General features: G+C 41.9%; 2 protein-coding genes across 2 annotated transcripts; both read left to right on the forward strand.

Moving 5' to 3' along the window:
• Positions 1–1731: 1731 nt before the first annotated feature.
• Positions 1732–14936, forward strand: TMEM30A (transmembrane protein 30A). Its single transcript, XM_061358413.1, has 7 exons — positions 1732–2088; positions 7374–7490; positions 8092–8199; positions 9286–9373; positions 9839–9982; positions 11802–12008; positions 12908–14936. Exons 1-7 carry the CDS (start codon positions 1825–1827, stop codon positions 13099–13101), a joined length of 1122 nt encoding a protein of 373 aa, XP_061214397.1. The 5' UTR covers positions 1732–1824; the 3' UTR covers positions 13102–14936.
• Positions 14937–18230: 3294 nt separating this feature from the next.
• Positions 18231–22244, forward strand: LOC133214944 (cytochrome c oxidase subunit 7A2, mitochondrial). The gene is made up of 4 exons (XM_061358427.1): positions 18231–18320; positions 19526–19615; positions 21049–21133; positions 22017–22244. The coding sequence occupies exons 1-4, from the start codon at positions 18285–18287 to the stop codon at positions 22073–22075; spliced, it is 270 nt and encodes an 89-aa protein (XP_061214411.1). The 5' UTR covers positions 18231–18284; the 3' UTR covers positions 22076–22244.
• Positions 22245–24532: the final 2288 nt, after the last annotated feature.

Consider the following 24532-nt stretch of genomic DNA (forward strand, 5'->3'; position numbering starts at 1 on the left):
TTGAGCAGTAAATAATGAACTAATAAATGTCTTGAGCCTGACAAAACAGGTATTCTGGGGTACAAATGCACACTGCTTTCCACATGGTGACTATTTAATGAACTGAAGCAGAATTAGTTCCCAAGGGAAACAGAAAGCAACAACTTGGTTCGGTTGATACGCTGGAGGGAAGGAATGCCATCCAGAGGGACCCTGACACGCTTGTGAGGTGGGCTGATGCCAACCTCATGAAGTTTAAGCATGACAAGTGCAAGGTCCTACACCTGGGTCGGAGCAATCCCAGGCACAGCTACAGGTTGGGCAGAAGAGAGATTCAGAGCAGCCCTGCGGAGAAGGACTTGGGGGTGCTGGTCAAGGAGAAAATGAACATGAGCCGGCTTCAGTGTGCACTTGCAGCCCAGAAAGCCAACCGTATTCTGGGCTGCATCAAAAGGAGCATGACCAGCAGGTCAAAGGAGGTGATCCTGCCCCTTTATTCTGCTCTTGTGAGACCTCACTTGGAGTATTGTGTGCAGTTCTGGTGTCTTCAACATAAAAAGGACATGGAACTGTTGGAACAAGTCCAGAGGAGGGCCACGAGGATGATCAGGGGACTGGAGCACCTCCCGTATGAAGATAGGCTGAGGAAGTTGGGACTGTTCAGCCTGGAGAAGACTGCGTGGAGACCTCATAGCAGCCTTCCAGTATCTGAAGGGGGCCTATAGGGATGCTGGGGAGGGACTCTTCATTAGGGACTGTAGTGATAGGGCAAGGGGTAATGGGTTAAAACTTAAACAGGGGAAGTTTAGATTGGATATAAGGAGGAAATTCTTTCCTGTTAGGGTGGTGAGGCACTGGAATAGGTTGCCCAAGGACGTTGTGCATGCTCCATCCCTGGCAGTGTTCAAGGCCAGGCTGGACGAGGCCTTGGGTGATATCGTTTAGAGCGAGGTGTCCCTGCCCATGGCAGGGGGGTTGGAACATGATAATCTAAAGGTCCTTTCCAATCCTATTCTATGATTCTATGATTCTAACTCTGACAGCAACATCCGTATGTGCATTCACTGCACCCCGATTCACTCACATACCTCCTGACAATAGAGCAGGAAGACAGTGCAAAAATCTCCCTATAATGATGGCTACTATGAGCAACTTACATTAAGATAAGCTCTCACAACTTTGCTGTGTTGCTACACCTCTGCATTGGCACTGGTACTGTTCCTATTTATGAGAGCAGGAAGCTGAAATTAACGTTGCCATTTTCGCCCCCATGGGAGCTGCCTTTTCCCAGCAGCCCTCTTCAGACGCTGTGGGAAGGCGAGAGAGGATGGGGGCTGCCCCTGACACACACCGTGGGGGTCACAAGGCTGCAGGCTTTTCGACTCAGAGGTGGTTGCCACTGCCGGCCAGGCTGGTCTATCTGCGGCCAAGGGACACACGGAGGCCACAAAGCCGCGGCGAGTCCCAGCCCGAGCGGTCCGAACCGCCTCACGGGGCACGGCGCCGCCAGAAGGGGGCAGTGAAATCCTCCCGTCCCCGTCAGCGCATCGAGCGCTACTGGGCATGCGTCCCCTCTCCGCGCCCCAGGGCTGGCGGAGAGAGCGGAACGCGCACGCGCAGCTGGCCCTCACCGGAGCAGAGGTGCCCTGCTTTCTGCGCATGCGTGCGGCTCAGTACTGACTCTAGGGGGTAGGGGCGTTGTGTCGTCATTTGTGCGCTTGCCGTCTCCTTCCCTCGCTCCGTCTGTCCGGCCCGCCGCGGCAGAGCGCGCAGGCGCGGTGCCCTCCGGTCACGTGCAGGGCAGGTCGCTGGCGGCAGCGCGCGGGGGTCGTTCGGTGGCGCGCTATGGCAGTGAACTACAGCGCAAAGGAGGAGGCGGACGGGCACCCCTCGGGCGGCGTCGGGATGCCGGGAGGCGGCGCGGGGGGCGGCGGCGCTGTGAAGACTCGCAAGCCCGACAACACGGCGTTCAAGCAGCAGCGGCTGCCCGCCTGGCAGCCCATCCTGACCGCGGGCACGGTGCTGCCGGCGTTCTTCATCATCGGCCTCATCTTCATCCCCATTGGCATCGGCATCTTCGTCACCTCCAACAACATCCGCGAGTACGAGGTGCGCGGCGGCGGGCGGTGGGGGCCCGGGCCTGGCTGTGGGTGCGTTAGGCCGGATCCGGCCGGGCGAGAGGTGTCTGGGACGTCTTCCCGATGGCGGTATGTGCCTCCTTGCGAAATCCGCCGCCGTCTCTTCCTGCAGGTGCTCGGCGGGACATGGAGGTGGCTTCTGTGATGAGCGGACACCTCGCCCTGGCTGTTCCGGTTCAGTTTAACATCTGTTGTCCTTACCAGTCCATCCGTTAATTACGCAAGCAGGCACTGAGCTTATAGGGTATCTACGCACAAAGTGTAGCTTTGCTCGTGCCCCTGAGTGAACTTCCAGGGAGCTTAGGGCCGGTATTTAAACAGTACAGCCCAATGCAAGGTTTGTTCTCAGCAGTACAGGAAATATATGTGCATCGTCCTTGGGATAGCTCGTGGCAATGAGTTGTGTATCTTTAGATGTTCCAGAGTAATTGTAGTTTCAGGACAAAGCTTTGTCCTGATATACCTGGTGAAGGTATTGCTATAGTTCTTACGTGTGCTAGTGACTTTTAATGTTTTAGGTGCTCTACAGGAGACCATGGTGTCTGGATTAAATTTAGCAAAGATCACAGAGTGTGGCTTTTTATAATTATACTTAGAAAAACTGGATCATTTACATCTGATAATTAACCACACCACTGCTGGAAAACTGGCTGAGCATTAGCTGAAAACTAAGCTGAACATCACCGTTAGGTCCATTTGATAACAGAATCACTTTGTGTGGTAAACAACCCAGATGGCTTAGGGACACCCTTGAAAAGCACATTGACAGCTACGATTAGTTTCAGTTAGCTAATGCGACCAAGATTGATTGTTGGGGGGAAGGGAAGTGTTGTTTGATGGACTGCTGTATGGGAGAATATGAATCATTGTGGATCAAATCATTCTAGTTAGTGTAAGCTGTCACTTTTGTGTACAGTGTTCAAGACAGTGGCTTGGCTAGTGGTATCCATGTGGCAGTGAAGCCCCATTAACTACGTTAACTAAAGAAATTCTGGGGCAGGCAATGAATAGTATATATTCATATTTCTGTTAAAATGTGAACAATGTTAAATGAATTTAAGGTTCCCTTTCCTACTATATTAAGAACTAAAAGTGCAGTCAAGGTGAAAAGAAGTGTAAAAACCAAAGCTGGGGTGTATTTTACAGTGTTCAAATATTGTATGTAAGCATATTTTTGAAAAGCAGTTGCTTCTTGAAGGTAAGCAGAACATCTGAAATTTGATACAAGTACCAAGTTGTCCTGGGCATGTAGATTTTTAAACTGCCAGGTTACAGTCATATTTAAAGTAAATACAGTCACATGTTTCTAACAGGATGCTCAAGGGAGAGAAGTAAAAAAAATAATCCTTGCTAACAATGTTTTGTTTTTTTTTTTAACACAACTGCATTTAAAATAGCCATTTCTAGTAAAGCGATACAAAGTCTTAGTTTACAAACCAATGTTTGTACGGTAAATACAGTTGGATCAATATATCACCTTTGTTTTTTCATTATGACTGGCTCTTCCTTGATCTGTAAGAACAGGAAATACGTCAGTTTCATGAGTCCAAAACCAAGTGACTTCTTGTGCCTATATTGCTAATATATTATACGCTACATTTATATTACTGTATACTGCATCTGTGTATGGAATTTTTATATAGCATGTTGCTAAGCATCTCGTTGATGTACTCCTGAAAAGCGCCAGTAGGAGGCAGAAACTGGATGTTCCCACCTAACATGCGTTACAAGAATCTGTAGGTGATGTGGGAGAGTGACTGATGCTCCACTATGCAATGGGTTGCATGTATAAAGCGACAGTAGCAGTTTGTATTTGGAAACCTGTTGGCAGGTGCTGGCCTTCCATCTTCCCCCCTTTCTAATTTCAAGGTATTCAAGTTTAGAAAGGGTTTATTTTGTTTGTTCCTCCTGTCCTTACAAAAAACTCATGGTATGGGTTGGGAGAGCTTCATGTGAGGTGGGTGATACAAGAGTGAACCCACTCAGTAAAACAGAGTGCTTGACTTTTGAGAGTATGATCAGACAGTCGGGGTATGCGGGTAAGAATGGGGAAACTTGCATTCTGTTTTCTGATCCTCATGCATGTTTTGTCAAGTGTCATAATTCAGAAATCAAGAGATTATCATTCTAAGGGCAGCTGAATTTTGGAGGAAAAAAAAAAGAATTTCCAGTTGCAGCAACAAAATATATATTAAGCATTTTAAAGACCAGTGTTTAGGCCCTAAACACCAGAGAGGGATACAGATTAAGACACTACTGTCACCTGTATGTTGAGCTACGTCCCTGTTGGTATGCTGGATTGTTAGTAACCTCCAAATGTTATTCATAAGTAGCTGTAAATTTAGCTCTGGGAGACAAGACATCTAGAATCTGGGTGCAGTGACTAAGCTCTTTTAAACATGTAGTTGGGGGAGGAAGCGAAGGTGTTTACACCTACTTTCTAGACAATAGCATAGCTGTTAAGTGTGTCTGTACATAGATATTTACCTGTAAACTTACTGTATTGGAATTGAATAAGAATTATGCCCCTGAAATACGTATTTACGTGCAGTTCAAATCACCCTTTCCTGGAACTAGATATTGTAGCCATCAGGATCTCTGTGAACTGTACTGTTCTTGTGCAGGTGCAAGGACTGAACAGCAAAATGTAGCTTTTTCCATTGATTTCCTTTATAAACTCTCTTGAATTCAAACGTGGAGGATTTCCAATGGCTTAAGTGAATTATATAGCCATTTTTGTGGTTTTCTCATGAAAAGTAGTTCATTTGGGTTGGAAATGAGTATTGCTGTGTAGGTGTGTGTTTCTGTCCTGTTAAAAGGGAAGGGTGAGAGTTCTGTATTTCCCTTTTCAGCAAAAAAAAGAAAGAAAAAGCTTTTTAATAAGCTTTTGTTTTGTTTTTAGATAAGTTGGCATTTATCACATATTGTTAATATGTGACAAAAATTGAGGAATATCCAGAACATTAACTGTGTGGGAAGGAGATCTTTGTGCTGTGACTGCTGCTGTGAAATGTGTAATCATAGTTAAAAAGTGAGATGGATGAGCAGGAATGAAGAACTGAAAGGAAGCAGATGACTGTTGCATGCTTTTTCAGTGTTGAGTGCGGTTCAGATAGCCCCATCTCAAAAAATGATACAAAACTTAATAGAGGACCAGAATTAGTAGATGCCTTTTATACAAGAAGCTGTGAGAGTAGGATAAATATGTGAAATCTGTAAAATTGTAAACGGTTTGGAGAATACATATATATATATATATGCAATAGTTATATCTGTACTGCAAACATGTAAATAGACTGAGAAAGCAGCTGACTGAAAAGCCACTGGTGCTGAATAACTTGGATATTCCCAATGTCCTTAGGTGAGGGGTTGTTGGGAACGGCTCTTTCTGTGTGATTTTGTCATACTCAGCTAGGGAGAGTACGCTGGGTCGGGTGGGTTCCTGCTGTGGACCCCAAAGTCAGTACTTTGTATCTCACGGTCCTGGTTTTGTTGTCTTGCCAAGAGATGAAGACACATACCTCTATCCTTTTAAATAAACACTGTGTTAAATGTAACCTGTAAATGCGGATGCAGAAAAAAAAAAAACTTGTTGGCAGTTACTGCATGGGAAAGGTCTTGGGTAGCATGGGAGCTGATTGCAGTGGTGAAAAGTGTGGTTCTGTGTCAGTGTACATCAATTTTATGCTCCACAGAATTTAGTTAATCATTATTTTTAAAAATGAAGTCTTCAGATCTTTTTTCAATCTTGGAGTATTTCAATTTGTTCTTGATTTAAAACTTCTCCATGCACTGGAGAACTAGCTCAGGAAACAGGTTTCTTTTTAAATGAAGTGCTTGCTTAAGCTTATTGTAGCAGCAAAAAAATGCTGTACTGAGCTTTGAACAAATGAGCTCCATTGCTGAGAGCAGTGGTGGTCGGTTGGTCTCCTGTAGCTACACAAAGCTGTTCAGGATTGCTGCTCTTTCTAGATCAGCATAAACTCAATACCTTGCTCAGCAAAGGAAGCAGAGATTATGTGATCCTCTCTCTCTCTCTCTGCCAGCTAATAGCTTCTGAAGCTGACTCGTTTGAGCTAGGCTTGTTAGGGTGTACATCTCATCTGTCAGAAGTCTGGCAGCAGAACAGATGCTAATAAAGGTGCTGAGGGAAGAGTTGCAGCTTAATAGATACTGAAGACATGGCAGGAAGAGAGACCTTGAAAAAGATGCAGAGGAAAATAAGCTTCAGGTTTTCCCTGAACCTTGAAACTGTATGTTTGTTTTTGCTGACCTTAATACTAGGACAGATCATAAATCACTGCAATTCTTGATGCATTTTACTGCAAGCATAAATCGGGGCAAACAATTTGCAGCAGCTTTCCATAAAACTATAAAGGTGTTGTAGTTTAAATGATAGTGCTGTTAAAGAGCTTGTTGCCTTAACTTGGTATGTGCTGCAGCGACCTGAGTTTGAATTCTAAACAGGAAGTTCACAGTAAATATAGAAATACATATAGGGTAAGCCCATGGCCAGGAATATGTCATGCATACTGCCTAGGTAGCCTGTATGTACAGGCTTCTAATAATGGCTTTTTTTGAACTTCATTGTATAAGATTATATTGTATAAGCCAGATTAACAGGGAGCATCTTTCTTTCCAATCTAGTATTTTGCCATCCCTGGCAAAATAGTATTAGTGTCTTAATCTTCCCTATTTAAGACAGTTCTTGGACATAATGTAATTTTTTTGTTTGTGGTTGGTTTTTTTGTTTGGTTTGGGTTTTTTTTTACTCTTCTAATTAGATTGCTAAAAAGGGTCAGCACAGCAAGTTTTCTAATGCAGACTTTTTCTATTAAATATCTAGACTTTAAAAATTTTAAGCTTTCTGGAGACCATCTAGAAGCTCAAATCTGCTTGGCATTGTGTGTGTGTGTGTGTGTGTGTGTGTGTGTTTGTTCAGAAGCATAATGTTGTCTGAAGCATCTGCTGCTTGTGTTTTGGTGTGTGTGTTTTGTTTTCCCACAGCAGTAATGGCCTGCCTCAGAGTTAAATTTGTTTGAGGCTGAAATTGCGTGTGTAGGTAGCATCACAAAGTCTTTCAGCTTGGAAGGGACCGTTGGAGACCATCAAATAGGCCTGAATGGGCTTTTGGTGTTAGGGTATAAGGTTGCAAAACAACTGCCACATAAACTCATTTTTCTTTCCTTTCCCATTGTAAAGTAATGACTTTTTTTTTTGTTTGTTTGTTTGTTTGTTTAATTTTTTCTGTTACAGATTGACTATACAGGAACAGAGCCTTCCAGTCCCTGCAACAAATGTCTAAATGTGTCCTGGGACAGCACCCCACCTTGTACTTGCACTATCAATTTCACACTGGAACATTCATTTGAGGTATGCTACCCTGCATGCAAAGTGAAATTAGAACAGTTTGTATGGGTTATTTCCTAATTGGTAGGAAAGCTGTATCACTCTTAAGTTGTCTTTTTTTTTTTTTTCCTATTTAAAGGGTTATTTCTAGTTTTCCTATGAACATGGATCTGATTTTTGTGTGCCTTTTCAGTAGCATGGCATGAGATGGTTTTTAGTGCCTCTGTTTATGTGGAAATGTGCAACATTTAGATTTACCATATATGCCATACAGCTGGTGAGTAGATCAGTTATTCCTGCACAGTTAACAAAAAAATCAATCCAACAAGAACTGGAAATACTGCAAGTGCTTTCTGAGGAATTGGAGGCACATAACGGGGTACATGTGCTTAACATTGGACAACATTGGTGTTGGGTGGTGCTGAAAACCATTCTGATAACTAATGGCATGTTTAGACTGTTTGACTTCATGATGCCAGCTTGTGTTAGGATAGTACTCTTACGTACTCTGTGAAAAAAGTACTGAGGCTCCTACTTAATGAATGGTGCTGTAAAGTAAACACAGAGTTTAATAGGTTAAAATACGAAGTTTGTGTGAATGATAACCCCATCTTACTTCTTGTAGAGCAATGTATTCATGTATTACGGACTTTCCAACTTCTATCAAAACCATCGTCGTTATGTGAAATCTCGAGATGACAGCCAGCTAAATGGAGATAACAGTTCACTACTTGTAGGTATTTGTGCATGGATATTAGTAAGCAGCTAACTTCTGACTATTGCATAAATCACCATATAGCAGTATTTATGAGGCATTCAGGGTTTTTTTGCATAACAGAAGATCAGCCATAGGGAATTTGTATTTTATTTACAGAAAAATGTGTGTAACGTACTGTAAAATTTCATGTTTGTAATTTCATTACGCAAACAGCAGTGCAGTGCTCCAGTCACTGCTCAAATTTGAATAGTTTTAATCTGTCTTGTCTTCAGTCAGTAGTATCTATTTGTATCCATTCTGTCTGAAGTCTCTGGTTTCAATATAAAATATCCGGTTGCCCAACAGTTGGTTTGAATATTGCAGCTAAATGCATCCATTCTGTAGACTCTGGTTCAATAGTGAATGTCAGCGATATTGGAAATTATCAGTACCGTGCATTCTGTTCAGGGTGCTGTGTAATGTTTAGGGCCAGACCTTTCCTTTTCCTGATTTTTATGAAGAGTGGAAATACAGCTGCGTTCTTGCTCCAGCAAGAATGATTCTCACTTTTTACCAGTAAACTTTATAAAAGTGGAGAGTTTCAAGAAGCTGCATGACTGACGTGAGGTTGGGAGAGTGAGCTTTTAATGCGAAAAAGTATTTGGCATGCTGTTGGAGTCCTTGCAGCCTTTTGTCTTCTATGTTACGCTTGGTTTCTTATTATAGTCTTATTTTTCTATAACACTGATGCATACTTAAAACACCCTGCCTTTAATAAGAGAATACTTGAGTACTGCATGTTGGAAAATTGTTTCTATTAAAAGATAAAAGGAAAAAAAATTCTAATAGCTTCCAAGAACGGCCTTATTTTTAGTATGACCGTGATGGGATTCTGACATTACTCATGTTTTATTTAGATTCTGTTCCTGTTTGTAAAAGAAAAATCAATCATGCTAACTAGTATTGAATGCTGTAGTATTTGTAAACAGCCTGACTTGTGAAAAGAGTATTTTGTGGTACACTTAAGATGTGCATGTTATAGAGGTACTGCAGTAAAGAACAGGTTAGTTGGTTAAACTAGCACAGACTCATCTGCCTTTTTTCATTTTAACTAACTTTCAGAATCCCAGTAAGGAATGCGAGCCTTACCGCACAAATGAGGACAAACCCATTGCTCCTTGTGGAGCTATTGCCAACAGTATGTTTAATGGTATGGTAACACTTTCAAGTTATCACTTAGGTGTTTTTGTGATATAATGTGTGTTTTGTGTTGTATTGCAAGTTATTTGGAGTAAAGACATATTGGGCTTTTTTGTTTCAAATCAACACATTTTCATTCATAGAATTAAATAAATATCTTGTACTGCTGTTGCTTTTTCCAAAATTTCTATGGGAACTAATTTAATCTGATAGCACACAAAAGATGGAAATACCTGTTCTGAGAAGCTGTTACTGCTATGAGTAGAAACAGAGAGAAAATATATGGATAATACACTACTGTCTCAGATAGGTTGGTTCTTATAGAAGAGCTTGTGCTTGTGGCAGACAGGTAATAAAAGCCTTGTCCACTTCTTTTTGCTTTGTTCTCCTGGAAGTAATACTTTAACTGCCTGTCAGGATCATCTGCCTAATGGAGGTTTCCTCAGTTGGTTTTCTAATTTGATTTTCTCTTTAGATACATTGGAATTGTACCGCATTGATAATGACACAAGGACTCCTATTACTTTGATTAAAAAAGGCATTGCATGGTGGACAGATAAAAATGTAAAGTTCAGGAATCCTACAGGAGATGGAAATAACTTAACTGCGCTTTTCCAAGGTAAGAAAAACCAAACAACAAAACCCCAAACATTTTAAGAATAACGGAGCTCTTCAAACACATTTTGATTTCAGTGAGTTTTACCTCACTGACAACATTGTACTGAATTGTGTTAATAAATAGTATGGTTCTCTGAAGAAATCCAAGCTAAGGACTGCTCTGCTATCTATAAAGGTTGTCTTTAAATAGTGAAAGCTGCAAATTTCACATGAAAGTGTCAAAGTGGTTTTTACCTATACTGTAAAATTTTTTTATTTTCTTCTTTTTTCCTCCTTGAATACTGAGAAGAGCCCAGTCCCTGCACTGCTGTCGTGGTTTAACCCCAGCTGGCAACTAAGCACCACACAGTTGCTCACTGGCAATGGTGCCTCTGCCCAGTGGGATGGGGGGAGAATAGGGAAAGTAAAAGCTTGGAGGTAAAAGTATCAAAATAACACTCCTTCCTCCCCCCCCCAAAACCAGCCCCCTAAACATACCAAAACCTTAGCCCCCACCCCCCCCAAAAAACCCAGCCATTGAATAGAGAGGAAACTACAAGAAAAACAAGTGATGCAAAAGTAAACAATTGCTTACCTCCATCTGAGTCCCAAAGCAATGGCAGCCCCTGCCTACCTCTATCTGCCCAGTTTCATTGCTGAACACAGTGCCATATGGTGTGTTATATCCCTTTTGGGGTCAACTGTCCTGGCTCTGCCCCCTCCCAACTCCTTTTGCACCCCAAGCCTACTCGCTGTTGTGAGGGATTAGAAAAGGCCTTGAGGCTGTGTAAACACTTAGTAAAATAAAAACAGCAAATTAAACATCAGCATGTTACCAACCCTGTTGTCATCACAAATCCAAAACACAGCAGGATGCAAGCTACTGTGAAGAAATTTTAACTTTGCCCAAGCCAAAACCAGCACAACTGCAATAATGCTTGGATTTAACTTGAAATCTTGCAGTTTTTTTAATCCAACTCCTCATTCAGAGATTCCATTTAAATGTTTCTACTACTAGATTGTGCAAAGTTTTCTGAAAGAAACCAACCAAACAAACAAACAAAAAGCCCAAAACCAAACCCCAACACCCAACAAAAATCCAAACCACAAAACTGATTCCTTTTTATGATTAGAAGTGATTGATACATGTCTCATTTGTTAGGTTAAATACAGTTTGGTACCTCAAAGTTTTCTTTGGCTACAAATGTCTGAAAATAATCTTCCTCAGGGCTCTAAGGTGTGTGTGTCTGTTTATACAGCATATACAATAATTTCGGGCTTAACATGATGTGGTTTGTTGCTTAGTCATGGCCAAATTGCATGTTACTAATGCGATGCTACCCTTGGAAAAGCAGATACCTTACCCTAGTATAATGTAGAATTGTATTTCCAATAAAATTAGCAAAAGTGTTAGTATGGCATAATCTAAAATACTGTACATAATTTTATTTGCTCATGGTCCAGGAAGTGGTGGTCAAACTCTTTAACAAGTGAGCAGAGGAGCTATCATCATAATGGAGAACTATCTCACTAAGTAATGTTTTGGGACAAGACAAGGCTATATAAATGTGTAGGGGAGGCAAATTTGTTTAAAGAAGTGGACAGTGCTGTCATGAGAGTACATTAAGCTATTTGTTAAACTAAGCTGCAAATAAAAAGCTCTTAAACAGCCCCAGTGTCTTGAAATAGTACTGAGTTAACCTCTCTGTTTATACTGTTCAAAAGCTAGTATGTGTTTTTGTAATACCTGAATGAATTTTAATGAGCCAGTGTTACTTAGTCCTGTATTTGAAATACTTCAGTGTTGGTTCGTTGGGGTTTTTTTGTTTGTTTCATCCTAGGCACGACAAAACCTGTAAACTGGCCCAAGCCAGTGTATATGCTGGACTCTGAGCCTGACAATAACGGCTTTATCAATGAAGACTTCATTGTGTGGATGCGTACTGCTGCTCTGCCAACATTTCGCAAGCTGTATCGTCTCATTGAAAGAAAGAACAACTTACAGCCTACCTTACAGGCTGGAAAATACTCTCTGGATATTGCATACAGTATCCTTTTTAAAACCTCTGAAAGTGGCTGAGGGCCTTAGCTGGATTACACAGGCATATATTTGTTCAAGTTCAATATGAACTAGCCTCTTTTAAAAAATGATGTTGAGCAGTGGTTGAAAACTGGTAGTGAGCATATGGTAGACTATTACCATCTTCTAGTTCTGTGCAAGTTCTTTTAGAATTAGTAGCTTCCTAATGAGAGAGGGAAATCTGATTGCTTGGGTGCTGTAAAGGAATTAAGAGAAGCATAGGAAAACTGAAAGAACAAAAGTAGCTGGTAGGCTAGAAATTTGAGCATTTTACCTTCAAGGTATAATGACAATGTGTAATCAAGGGCAGGCTGACTTTGGAAGTCAGAAAAACGGCAGAGCTATGGATCAGGTAGAGGTTACTCATTCTGTTTTGGACAAACTAAAGACTAGGTGGGAGTGCGGGAGACCAGAGAAGGGTTGTCATAGTTACCCAGTTCTTAAAACTCAAAAGCTCTTAATGATCATTTTTAAATAGCTACTGAAGTATTCTTCTTTGCTGCAACTTCTGGGAAGTGCACATAAAACTGGGTTAACATAAGAAAAATTTTGTATAAAAATATATTCAGGAACTAAAATTTAGATTTTTCTCAATTTGGTGAATCTGCTTTCACAACTCTACATAATTGTGCATTTACTCTTCCCTTAAAAAGAGGTAACATCATCTAATATGGTGTTTTTCTTGGAGTGGCTGACAGTGCTCAGATTAGTCTTCAGATAAAAGAACAGCTAAATGTATCATATTTTCACTTCAAAGGCAGCAGTTTGTATTTGTAACCTGAGTGAAATGATCCAAGATTTTAATGTGCCTGACCACATAAAGCTAGAATTGGAAATGTGCTGCTTGTTTTCCTTAATGTTTTTCAGATTATCCTGTACACAGTTTTGATGGACGAAAAAGGATGATCTTAAGCACCATCTCGTGGATGGGAGGGAAAAATCCCTTTCTGGGAATTGCTTACATCACTGTTGGATCCATATGCTTCTTCTTAGGAGTTGTATTGTTGATCATCCATCACAAATATGGAAATCGAAACACTAGTGCAGACATTCCCAATTAATCTTGCATTCTGAAAACAAATGTACTGCATGTGCATCAAGGCCAGTCCAGAACGGACCCAGTTTTTGAAAGATAAATGTCTGCTTCTGTCACTTCTTGACTGGGTGCATAATTTTTATCTAAAGCTCCCCTTTCCCACACTGTGGATTAACTGTTGAAAATGATGGGTATACAATTGGCTGTCTTGATTGTATCTCTGCCTGTGTCAGAAACAACTTTTCTGATACTTGCCTCTAGCTGGGCAGGCCACATGATGGATATAGCTCCTGTTCCCTTGATGCATCTGCTGCTTGTTCATGTGCTGCGTAATGTTGATATGATTCAGTGCATTTAGGTTGTGTGGAGAAGGACTGTTCTGAGATACTGTAAGTTGTTGAATTTCCAGAATTCAGGTGTCAGTGCTGTTGAAAGAAAAAGTCAAGTTTAAATGTTTTTTTTTCAATTTACTGTCTTGTGTGCATGGGCTCTTATACTTGCTGAGATTTTAATATATTTATATAAGTTAAGTATTCTTCCTGTGTCCCACACACTTCTGTTCCATTAAATCCTTTAAGTGCTGTGTAAATTTCAGCATCCTGTATTTGTTTATTTACAATATATGTGCCTGGCCAGTAAACTAGCATCGTATGAAGATACCAGAAAACCTATTTGTTAATTATTTCTGTGAGTCCCTTCTAAATACTGTTCTAAATTGGGAAATGCTTGATGCTGGTACAGTCTGCTTTTTTCTAATTTTCTTTGCTTTAGATCATATCCAATACTAGTTTACTGTTACGCTTGCTGGTTCTACTTTTTATAAGCAGGACCAAGCATTAATAAAGAAGAATCTAAAATGTCTTTTCTGTTCACAAATTTGAGTGAATCTCTTTTACTGGAGGAGTTTCCTAATTTTCTTGAGGCATATGTATTCTGAGCAGGCTTTGCTGCAAAGGAACCGTCATATACTTTATTTGGAGTGAACACGATGGTTTTTGCAGTGTTGATTCAAAAGCTGAGATGGCAGTAACCTCTTCTGACTGAAATGCAGGTTGAGCTTGCTGTGAAACCTAATTAAAATACAGCAGTTAGAAACACGTGCAGGTTAGTGTCTTCAATTACAGAAGGGTTTGGTTTTAGGTTAATTAAAAGTTAACTGAAGTTAACTGTAACCTGTAAAATACTACTTTTTGGTGACTTTTTTTTTTTAGATGATACACAGAAACTGTATATGGTAGAGATCACTTTATATGCAACTAGCTTGATAAAGTATTGAGTATATTAAAGAAAGATGTAATAAATTCTGCAAACCATTTAATAAGAGATTTTATTTTGTTCTTGAACATTTATTTTCATCTGGATAAAAAGACATTCTTTTTGAATTCACTTTGAGTGAGCTGTATTTCTGGGATTGCATAATTGTTGCAAGGAGTTTTTATTCATGGTCCTATCCATATGGTCTATGAATACCACTATTAATTTATCAGAAACAGATGATCTTTTTTACTGAATTACTTGTGTAATCTTTGTAAGCTAACAGGTCAAGTGTGCAAGTCTGCACAAACTATGGAAGGAGGCAGTGTTTTCCATGTGCCAGTTTTCTGTAACCCCATATAATTGTTTGAATAGTACAGTGTAGCAGCACAGGGCTTTCAAACAGTCAGCTTACAGTGTTGTATTGATATTGCTAGCATTACAAAAAATTAAGGGCATGTATTTTTTTCGTGTTGGAAGGCAGAAAATTCGCACAAAATGTTAAACTGGATTTCATCTGTAGAGTAGCTGCTAGTCCAGCAATACAGTAAGCAAGTAAGGGGTTGTCTCCCAATTCCTGGTTATTAAACTATTTTGATTTTTAAACTTTTGTCACTTGAAATGCAAATGTGTTCTGCTTCATTCATAATCCTTTTTTTTTTTCTTTCAAGTTTGAAATGCTGCTTGTTGAGCTGTGCGCAGAATTAAAACCATTTACCCAAACAAACAGCACAAACACAAAACCCCTCAACACCCCAAACTACTACATACCGAATATTTGTATTGAAGAGACTGCTAAAGTTCTCACTTCCAAAGTAGGAAAAAAAATTTGAACATCTAAGCCAAGCTTGTTCCTGCTCTTTTCTTAACAATGTGGTAAGTTTATGGAAGAGGCTGCTTCTAGCAGTGTGAAAACGGAATTCTCTATTCTGAGATAGAAAGCTCAGTTGCAAAAAAATTTTTGTTTGCTTTTTTTTTTTTGGTGGGGTTTTTGTTTTTTTTTTGTTTTCTTGTTTTTTTGGTTTAGTTTTTTAGTATTCAGTTTTCTTCAGATCAGCACAAGTATTTTCATGTGAAAATACCCTACATTCTAGCTTATGGAATCTGTTCCATTCATCATATTGCCTTCTGTGTCTAAATGTGAAGTCTAATCTTGCTTGACAGTTTCAGTTAAGACCAAAGTCCATTATGAAATGGCCTGATAAGCATGTCCTTAGATAACATGAGTCTCAAATAAGAAACTGCCTTTCCTGTAAGCCTCTCATTCCAAACATGCTGAGCCTGTGTTTGAAAATAAAGTAATACTGGCCATCATTTGAATTACACAATTTGCTGCTAGAAAGTCTGGAATTGGAAAATTATCTTTCTCATTTCCTGTTGGAAATGAAATAAAGGAATAGAAGTGTAAGTCAATGATTACTGAAGCTCAAAAAGTGAAAGTAAAATGGGAAGTATATGGAGTTCTTTCTCACTGGTGGACCCTGATTTTGGTTACAGGTGACAAGCAGTTCAAGCAAACTGGACTCGGGAGTTATGTGCAAGTTTAATTCTATTTGTACCTGAGGATTGTGCCCAGATTTTGTGAAATGAAATGGTGAAATGTTTTAAGTGGAGTTAGAAGGCCAGGACCTCACTGATTCAGTTATGAAACTAGGGAAGATTGGACTGTGGCATTCTTGGGAGAATTGAAAATACTATTGTTCTAGGCTTGCCTGCTAGGGCTTGGGTTTATGTGGTTGAAGTTAGTGTTTGCTTCACAACAGATGCTTGTCAGCGTCAAAACAAATCTTTGTGCTGTAGGCAAGTTCTCCTAATGCAATTTTAGTGTATTATAAAATTTGGAAAATGCTTATACCAAGATAGAATACAGTGTGTTTTCTGTCTTCATACACAATGTAGCTTTTAACTGGGTTAGCCAATTACTTTGTTTGCAAGAAAATTAAACCAGTGGGCAGGCAAGACTGAGGAGGAGGTGGTTTGAAAAATGGTCATTTTCAGCTGTCCTGCTGTACCAGGGGCTTCCACTTCCACAGCTGGGTTGAATGTTAGCTGTTTGTGTGATCTCTTTAGCAGGGTTTACATACCCTTCTATTACTGATTTAAGAGGTGAAACATTTTTTCGTGATAAATGCTTTTTAACATACAGATTAACAGCCCTGTTTTCAGTCCAGCTTAAACAAAAGTGTTTAACAGTGAGTTTTCATTAACAGTTTTATTATTCTGCACTGCAATACATGCACAGGTTACTTTGTCCAGTTAGGAAAAAGCAGTCTGCATTTGCTTCTAATGAAATACCCTCATCCAGAGGCAGCAGGATGCCATCTCTCTTTCCCTCAAGTTTTCATTGCTTCATAAATGAGCCAGCACTGAAGATGCCAGCTGTGCTTTCTCTGAGCAGCCATCTTTTAGCTTTGATTGGCACATAACCTCACATGCCAAGCTGTAAGTGTGGCCTTTCTGTTGTAAGTGTATTTTGACAGGCAATAGCACTGAAGCTCAGGTTCAGACCTGTCTAGAAATGGTCCATGCAACAGAAATTAGAGCAATAATCATTTATCTGGGGATTACGATCATTTCACCAGTATCTAAATATAACTCTGTATAAAAATCAGAATGCAAATGTTATATGTAGTTACAAGAGGAAAGACTGTAAGAGGAATGAATGGAAATCCATCTTGCAGTAGTAGTTAAAGATTCTAAGTATTATTCTGTAATAGCATGGGTGAGTGGTTGAAAACTATTTGTTAAATAATACATCCAATTTTCTCTGTTACAACACATCATATTTCTCCATGACTGTGCTTTCTAAATGGTATTTTTAATAATTCCAAGTCAGCTAAGACTATACCTATTAATACTTCATCTTTGCCTTTTCACTTTCTGGGGCAGCCGTTGAGGCTGAGAAGTTTTGAGATACGATCCTTGTTATTTCCATACTAGATTGAGCACTAATTTGCCGTGTTTGACACACATTATTCATTACGAGGTTTGGCACCAGTGCAAAAACAGTGTAATGCCAAGAACTGAGTGCACTGCGACTGCCGCAAAGCCAGGAAGCAGTGTTCCTGACAGCATTGTATTTCAACGTCTAGTTAAAATCATGAGAAGATGAATTATAGCGCTAGATCTGCAATGCAGGAAAAACCACAGGGTCCTAACAGGGCTTTTCTGAAGGGCAAATAGAGTCTTCTTTCAGAAGTGAATAGGCTTGTGTTTCCTACAAATCTGGTGTTGATTTATTGCAATTCTATATTGTAAAGCATGGAGCTAAGGTTTTCTCACTTCCAAAGTACTCAGTGTCCCTGCCACTGAGGGAGTTTAAGGCAGTGGGCAGATACATATTTTAGGGTTCTTGTGTGTGTGTGTGTGTAGTGGCTGAATGAGGAATGCCACATCTGTCCCAAGGGTGTAGGACACACCTGGTTGGGTCAGGTTCTGCCTGGCCCTGTCCTGCCTCCATGATGGCCAAAGGAGACGAGTGGCGTGGGAGCCCATGGCGGTACTCTTCTGGGGCACGCATCCAGCCCTCTGCAGGTCTGAAACAGCAGCTGAGGGATGTTTCTGTCACGGATGAGCCAATGTGCCCTTTGAAGGCAAGAAGTGGCCACAGGATCCTGTGGCAGCAGTTTGCACTGCCCTGCGCTGCGGTGCCGCCCGCCGCCGTTGTTTTACTGGGGGAAGGCTGTCATGGGAGTGCGAGTGGAGCAGCCTTTCTTAGATCAGCCTGGAGAGGGCTCTCGCCAAGCACCTGTGCGGAACCCATGTACCGCCCGCTCCATCTTCGCCTACCATCCTCCTCCCCGCCGGAGGACTGACCCGGCTGGCTGAGAGGGGCGGCGCTGCAGGCTCCTCGGCGGCGCTCTGGACGCGCCGCGGCGACCTCTATTGTACCATCGGGGGTGTGTGTGTGGGGGCTGCTTCCGCTTCCGCTGCCCTTGCTGCCGGCGGGAGGTGATGGGACCAGGAGCCGCGATGTGGCGGAACCTGCTGGTGAGGCTGCCGGGCCGGGGCAGGCCGAACCGCAGAAGGGAAGGGAGGGGATAGCAGCGCAGCCCAGCCTGGCGCGGCAGGGCGGGTGGGGAGGGTTATGTGGGGACACGGCTCCACCAGGGGCTGTCGGCACCCGCCCGGGTAGCGGGACTCGGCTGCCCGGTGACCTCTGCCGGCCACTGCCGCCGGGTGCTGCTGGAGGAGCCTTTCGGGAGAGAGGAGGGGGGGCGGGAATGGGGAGCACGAGGGAAGGAAGTGTTACATTTCGGATCCTGGCCCGCTCGCTCCACCTAGTGCCGAGCTTTGCGTCCTTGAAGGGGTGAGAGTTGAGTCTGGGGCACCCTGAGCCCATCTCTAAGGAGGTAAGCATGTATTAGGGTGGGTGACGGGGAGAGGTGCATGTTTCCCTTACTGGCAGCCGACGTCGCCCGGATGTTTGCGCTGTGGCCGCCTTGTTAGTGGTGGTAATTCTCTGGGGGAGGATCGGTGTTACCAGTGTAGGTTGAAGGAGACTGGGCTGCGGGCAGCTTAGCGGTACAGCTGGCGCTTACCTTTGAGACATGACCTGTTGTGAAAGCAGACTTTGAGCCACCGGGAGGGTTGCAGATCATTGGGTTTGATGGCCTGATCCGTGCTTACTAGCACCTGTATGGTCTGCCTATGGAAACAGTTCCTGGCTGAGGACACCGCAGGGTGCCTTTAAACTGGGAGAGGGGGAGAACAAGGGGAGAAGTGCCTTCTTCAGCTCTGTGAAGGTGTTCCTGTGCCGGTGGCCAGCAGGTGAACTGCAGCTGCGACAGGAGATCCTTGTCTGCGGAGACGTGTGTCTTAAATATTGCCCCCATCGCTAGAGTCAGACACAGTAAATGGTGCCTAAAACTGAGATCTAACCAGCAGAGGTCAAGATTTCCTGAAAGAGAATACTAATTATGAAGGTTATGCTATAGATCCATAAATCTGCTGTATCTTACTGAAAGCAATTTCCCCGAGTTCTCTGTTTTTAGGTAATCAGTCCTTTACATAGTCTGTTGAAAAACTGACTGAATATGGAACTGGGGGGGTTGGTGAAGTTTTGCTTGCTTGTTTGTTTGAGACCTTCTTCCTCTCTCTTCGATTTCTATCTTACTTTTAAACTGTTCCTACCCAGTTTGGATGTAGGTGAAAAATGACACTGGTTTTAGAAAACTGTTTATCTTTTATTTCAGGGTCTTCGCCAGATTTCCCAGAGGACCATAAGCACTGCTTCTCGAAGGCAGCTTATAAATAGAGTTCCTGAGAAGCAGAAGCTTTTTCAGGTAGGGAATGAGCACTGATAGTAGGATAATGTTAAAAGAATAACACTGCTTTAGTAGATCATCACTGTGTGTGTTTTGTTTCAAAAGAACTGTTAAGAGTTCTCTTTACATCTGAGAGGTGAGCTTTTGAAATCGGTAGTGTGCCTACAGTGCTCGAAATCTGCAGTTATTTCCTACAGAGATGAAGAGTATTTGTACATCCATACTTGACTTCTGACTCTTTAGGTTGTTTTGCTCTGTGAAATGATTTGTACCTAAGTTTCTTATGGGCAGTAGGTACTGTACATAAATAAAGACAAAGTACTTTGAAATGAGATGAGATGGGGGAGTATGTCCTAAGAACAAGCAGTGAAAAACAGCGAGAGGACAGAAGTACAATGAAAAGTTAAGCCTGCAGTCTTACAGCTATATCCATAGCTCATAGATGAACCCCAGAATTCTTAATGAGGATGTGGTATTATTGTACTTCTCTGTTGTAAAAGCAGTAAAGGTCTTAAGGGATTGGATTCACTTAAAAAAAAATTGAATCTTTAAATATAACTTCTGAGTTACTCTTTTCCTGATTGATAGGGCCACCTAGTGAGAACCAATGGTTCTTCAAATGCCAAAGGAGGGGATACTCAAAAGCATACTTCCAGCTGTGAGCCATAACCTGGAGCAGTAGCTTTGTACTGAGGATAGACTAGACTGGGGTTCAGTGATGTGAAAGGGTTAGAAGCCTCAGTTTAATAGTTTTTTGTGTCTTGTTGCTTTCCTTCCAAATGAAGGAGAAAGCCACTCATGTTGGTACACTGCTAAGGAGCACAGTGTTCATTGCAAGCCAAGAGGAAGTGGGATGTTGATGATGGGTGAGGTCAGAGGTTCTGTTTCTGCTAGAGGTCTCTTCCTCCTCACATTCCTTTCTTGGACAGCAAGGTGAGCTGGGCTGTCTTGCAGGTCACCAACCTTGAGACAGGCTGCAATTCCAGATCAAACTTGCTGAGAAGGGTAAAGATCACATAGATCCAATGTTTAGGCATTTTACTTCATGTGGAGAAAAACCATTTGCTGTATGACAGACAAATGACAGCAGGTGACAGTAGAAGCTCCTACCCTTGTTGCTCCCTGTAGCAGGGATTGACTAAGCTGGAAATGGGAAGTTTTTAGGGGTGGTAGTTGTATCCTGGTGACTGGCGTCAGAAGTGTTTATGCATCTGTCAGTCATTGCTTTAGAGATGAATGTACATGTCACCTGTACTTCCCTAGTGAGCGATCATCTGATACCAGAGTGAAAGTTTGAAAGACAAAGCTGAATCTAAATAAAGTGCAGTGTCTTTTGATTGTTGGGAAGATAATTTGGGGAAGTAATTCCTGTGCTGGGTTATTCTTGGTACATGAACGTGATGTTGCAAGAACTGTATTTAAATTGTTTCTTTGCCCCTTGTTTCCATTAGGAGGATAATGGCCTCCCAGTGCATCTCAAAGGTGGTGTAATGGATAATGTGCTGTATAAAATCACCTTGGGTCTCACAGTTGTTGGTAAGGTTAATACTAAAATATTTATGCTGCTGTTAAAGTACTTTTTCTTTGGTACAATCTCTAACATGACTGGTGTTCCCTCGGTAAATAGTTACGCAATTCCTTCAGTGTGTTCTTAAGAATACGCAAAATGCATGTAGAGAGGGGAAAACCCAAACTATGTGGTTATCCTATGTATATTTATCTGTGCTTTCTCAAGTTCAGCTTTTCAGATGGCTTTTTTCCCCCCTGACTGATAGTACTATGGGCTCAATACTCCTTCAGAATTCATGTATGGTGTTACAGAAAACTAGAATTACTTGCAAAGCTTATTCTGAAAGGAGTAAAATGTAATTACAGTGCACACATACACCAGGTTTCTTACTAGCCTAACTTCTTTCAGTGCTGGGTGATACTTGATGTGCTGAGACTTCACGTGCTGTGAAAGCTTGTGGAATATATCCAAGCTGCGTGATACTGCATATATTTAACCCTTATGTTGCTTGTTAGATAATTTTGTGGTACCCTCTAACTTAAATATGTTGATCTGATAGATTTTCATTTCAGTTGCTTTAAGAATGAGTAACCATTACTTCATGATTGTCTGTGTAGGTTCCACAAATATGCCTCTCCCCCATTTTTAATTTTCCTGTTCCTTTATGCAGTCTATGGAGAAGTATTTAAGGATTTTTTTTTTCCTAAAACATAAATTGTTGTGTGCCTCCCCCCCCCCCCCCCCCCCCCATGTAAAAATCATGGAGACCAGGCTATGGAAACGTGTTGTGTTTGAATTCCAGCTGTTTATTCTCAACATTTCTTTCTGGAAGAATCTGGGAAAAGAAAGCTGACTTGAAAGGAATTCTTTTACCTCTCTGAAGATAACTTTTCTGTGTCTTCTTTTCAGGAACAGTCTATGTTTTTTATGTTCTGACTGTCGCTTCAATGCCCAAGAAGCAGAAATGATTCCAGTTCAAGATGCCTCAGTGGCTAGCATCTCTTCATCCAATTCCATGTGACTACAATGGCAGCTTATAAGCAGCTGGCTTAAAGCTTGGGATCATAATTTAACTGTAACATGTTAACTGCAATCAATAAAGCAGTTTTACATGGTGGTGTGGTAGTTTGAACTGTATCATGTGTGAACATCTTTGATCATAGGCTTGCCAAGCTGGTGGAGAGGGCTTTAAACTCAAGTTGCTGGGGAAGGCAACCCACCATCCCACTCCTACCAGTTTGATGCCAGTGCCAGCAGGAGACGCCCAGAGCCTGGAGTGGGATCACAGGTCAGCAGGAGAGCACCTGAAGTGCAGTACAAAGGAATTCCAGTCACTGGCCAATAAGTCACCTTCATCAGAGACCAGCTTAAATGCCTCTATGCAAATGCGCATAACATGGAGAGCAAGTGAGAGGCATTAGAGGCGTGCACATGCCTGCAGGGCTATGATCCTGTTGCCACCACAGAAACAGGGTGGGATGGCTTCTATGATGAGTGTTGCAATGCAAGAGTGCAGCCAGGCTCATTAGGAAGGACAGGCAGGGGTAATAAAGTGAGTTTTTACTGTGTAGAGGTAACACTGTCCTCTGCAGCTGTAAGTAGTCTCAGTTGCATTCAGCACCTTCATCTAACACATTTTTTCTAGAGGCTTTTCTCTGCTACAGCTTAATGGAATGTCGTATTTCCTGAAAAGAATGAAGATTTCTAAGCTCAGTAAACTGTATGGTTTCTGGGATTGCTGCCAGTTCTGCTCCGATGTCATTACTGCTGGGTCATTCCAAGCTTTTTGGCAGCAACCTTAACTGTGTGCCTTAAGTTAGGTTATGTATGTTAACAATAACCTGATTGAGGAGTGTTCGCTAGCAGAACTGACAGCTCTCTCTATGCAGAGACGCAACAAATGGCTGATAACGCTAATGGTTTGGTCATGATCCTTTCCAAAGTTGTCTTGTTTGCCACTGTTTCGGTGGCCACGAAACAGTTGCCACTGTTTCGGTGGCAAGGGGGTTTATTAGCTTGCTATGATACTGACAGCCACAAATAAAACTGCAGAGCCATCATTGTCTTTGGAGGAGAAAAAATTGTGGTCTAGAATTAGGCAAGGATACCCAGTAATAACTGTTAGCTGCTGTCATGTACTTAGGAACAAGCCTTGTATCTGAAGCAGCTAATGCTGTCAGTGAAAATGCCTGCTCTATGATAACTGCTTCTAGGAAGTGTTTCTAAGTTGATGAATATGAGAATTACTTGTAAGCTACATGGATATCTCTTACTAGTTTGACTATTGCGATTACTGTGGAAGGACATCTCTGGGAACCGGTGTTAGCTCTGCATCCCTTGTTAGGTTTTATGCTCCTAACACCATTGTGCTTTTTGTAGCCTTTCTTCCACAAGTTGCTACTTGTGGGTTATTGCACTGAAAGTCTGGTGTTGACTCTGCAACAAATAGAGATTCTAAAAATAATCCGAGAACATCAAAATAATCCTTTTGTTTCTCTTCTCAAGAAAACAGTGGGTTTTCCAAAATGTGAAAATAAGCACAAAAATCTAGCTTCCCACTACAGCACTATTTTAAGCCTTTTATGGGTTACGTTTGTTTACAGCTTTCAATCGCTATCCTGGAGAACCAGATTATGCTTGTTAAACTTGAGGCACACTGGAAGAGAAGGGCCAGTGTACTCTATGGGAGAATCAAGAATCTTAGAAGAGTGGGGGGATACCCCTGACAGTAAACTCTCTGCACAGGTGGGTTTGGCCATCTTCATGACCTAAAGAGTAGGAACTGCCTGGATGGATGTCCCAGAAGAAGGTCTGGGACAGGGGGTACAGTTTATCTGGGAAGGAGCATTAATGCCTAAAAGGAAGAGAAACCTCACAGCATAGTGAGCTGTAGTTCACAACATGCAAAATAATCAGTCTGCTCTCTGTGACAGTGGTAAACATTCAGCTGCTTCCATGCGCCCAGGGTTACTACCAAGATGTGGATCAAGTGTTGGGCTTCTGGAAGGTAGTGTAAGGAAAGATCAAAATCTTTTAAAAGCCTACATCCTTTCCCACCCGCAGGAATTGTGACGAATCTTGAAAGAAGAACAATTGTTTAAACAACAGAAACCCTGCGATGAGCTGGGTGGTAAACGTGCATTTCTATGTGCAACTGAAGCAGAACGTGCAGCCGCTGTTCTTGCAATCAACCGCATCTCAGAATCCGCTGTCTCAGGAATGTGCTGGCTCGCAAGCTGTGCTGTAGGCAGCAGCCATGGTGGGAGGGCACGTGGGGTAAGTGCAAGCATTTAAATGCTATTTAAATGAATAACAAATGACAAAAAACTGCTGTGCTGCCGCTGAGGGCTCACGGGGTGGCGTACGCAAGCCGTGGGTCTGCCAGCACGTCTGGATCTTTTCTGCTGCAGGAACAGTAGGAGGAC

Source organism: Neopsephotus bourkii, unplaced genomic scaffold (genome assembly GCF_033783945.1).
Source record: "Neopsephotus bourkii isolate Nb327-2 ecotype Australia unplaced genomic scaffold, CSIRO-AGI_Nbou_v1 NB_941, whole genome shotgun sequence".
NCBI classification, from domain to species: domain Eukaryota; kingdom Metazoa; phylum Chordata; class Aves; order Psittaciformes; family Psittacidae; genus Neopsephotus; species Neopsephotus bourkii.

Bases quoted from the DNA above. Each gene is read 5' to 3' on its own strand.
- TMEM30A (XM_061358413.1), top strand. From the start codon at position 1,825: ATGGCAGTGAACTACAGCGCAAAGGAGGAGGCGGACGGGCACCCCTCG. The intron at 9,983-11,801 runs GTAAGAAAAACC...GTTTCATCCTAG, and splicing joins CTTAACTGCGCTTTTCCAAG to GCACGACAAAACCTGTAAAC. The intron at 12,009-12,907 runs GTATCCTTTTTA...AATGTTTTTCAG, and splicing joins CTCTCTGGATATTGCATACA to ATTATCCTGTACACAGTTTT.
- LOC133214944 (XM_061358427.1), top strand. From the start codon at position 18,285: ATGGGACCAGGAGCCGCGATGTGGCGGAACCTGCTG. The intron at 18,321-19,525 runs GTGAGGCTGCCG...CTTTTATTTCAG, and splicing joins CGATGTGGCGGAACCTGCTG to GGTCTTCGCCAGATTTCCCA. The intron at 19,616-21,048 runs GTAGGGAATGAG...TGTTTCCATTAG, and splicing joins AGAAGCAGAAGCTTTTTCAG to GAGGATAATGGCCTCCCAGT.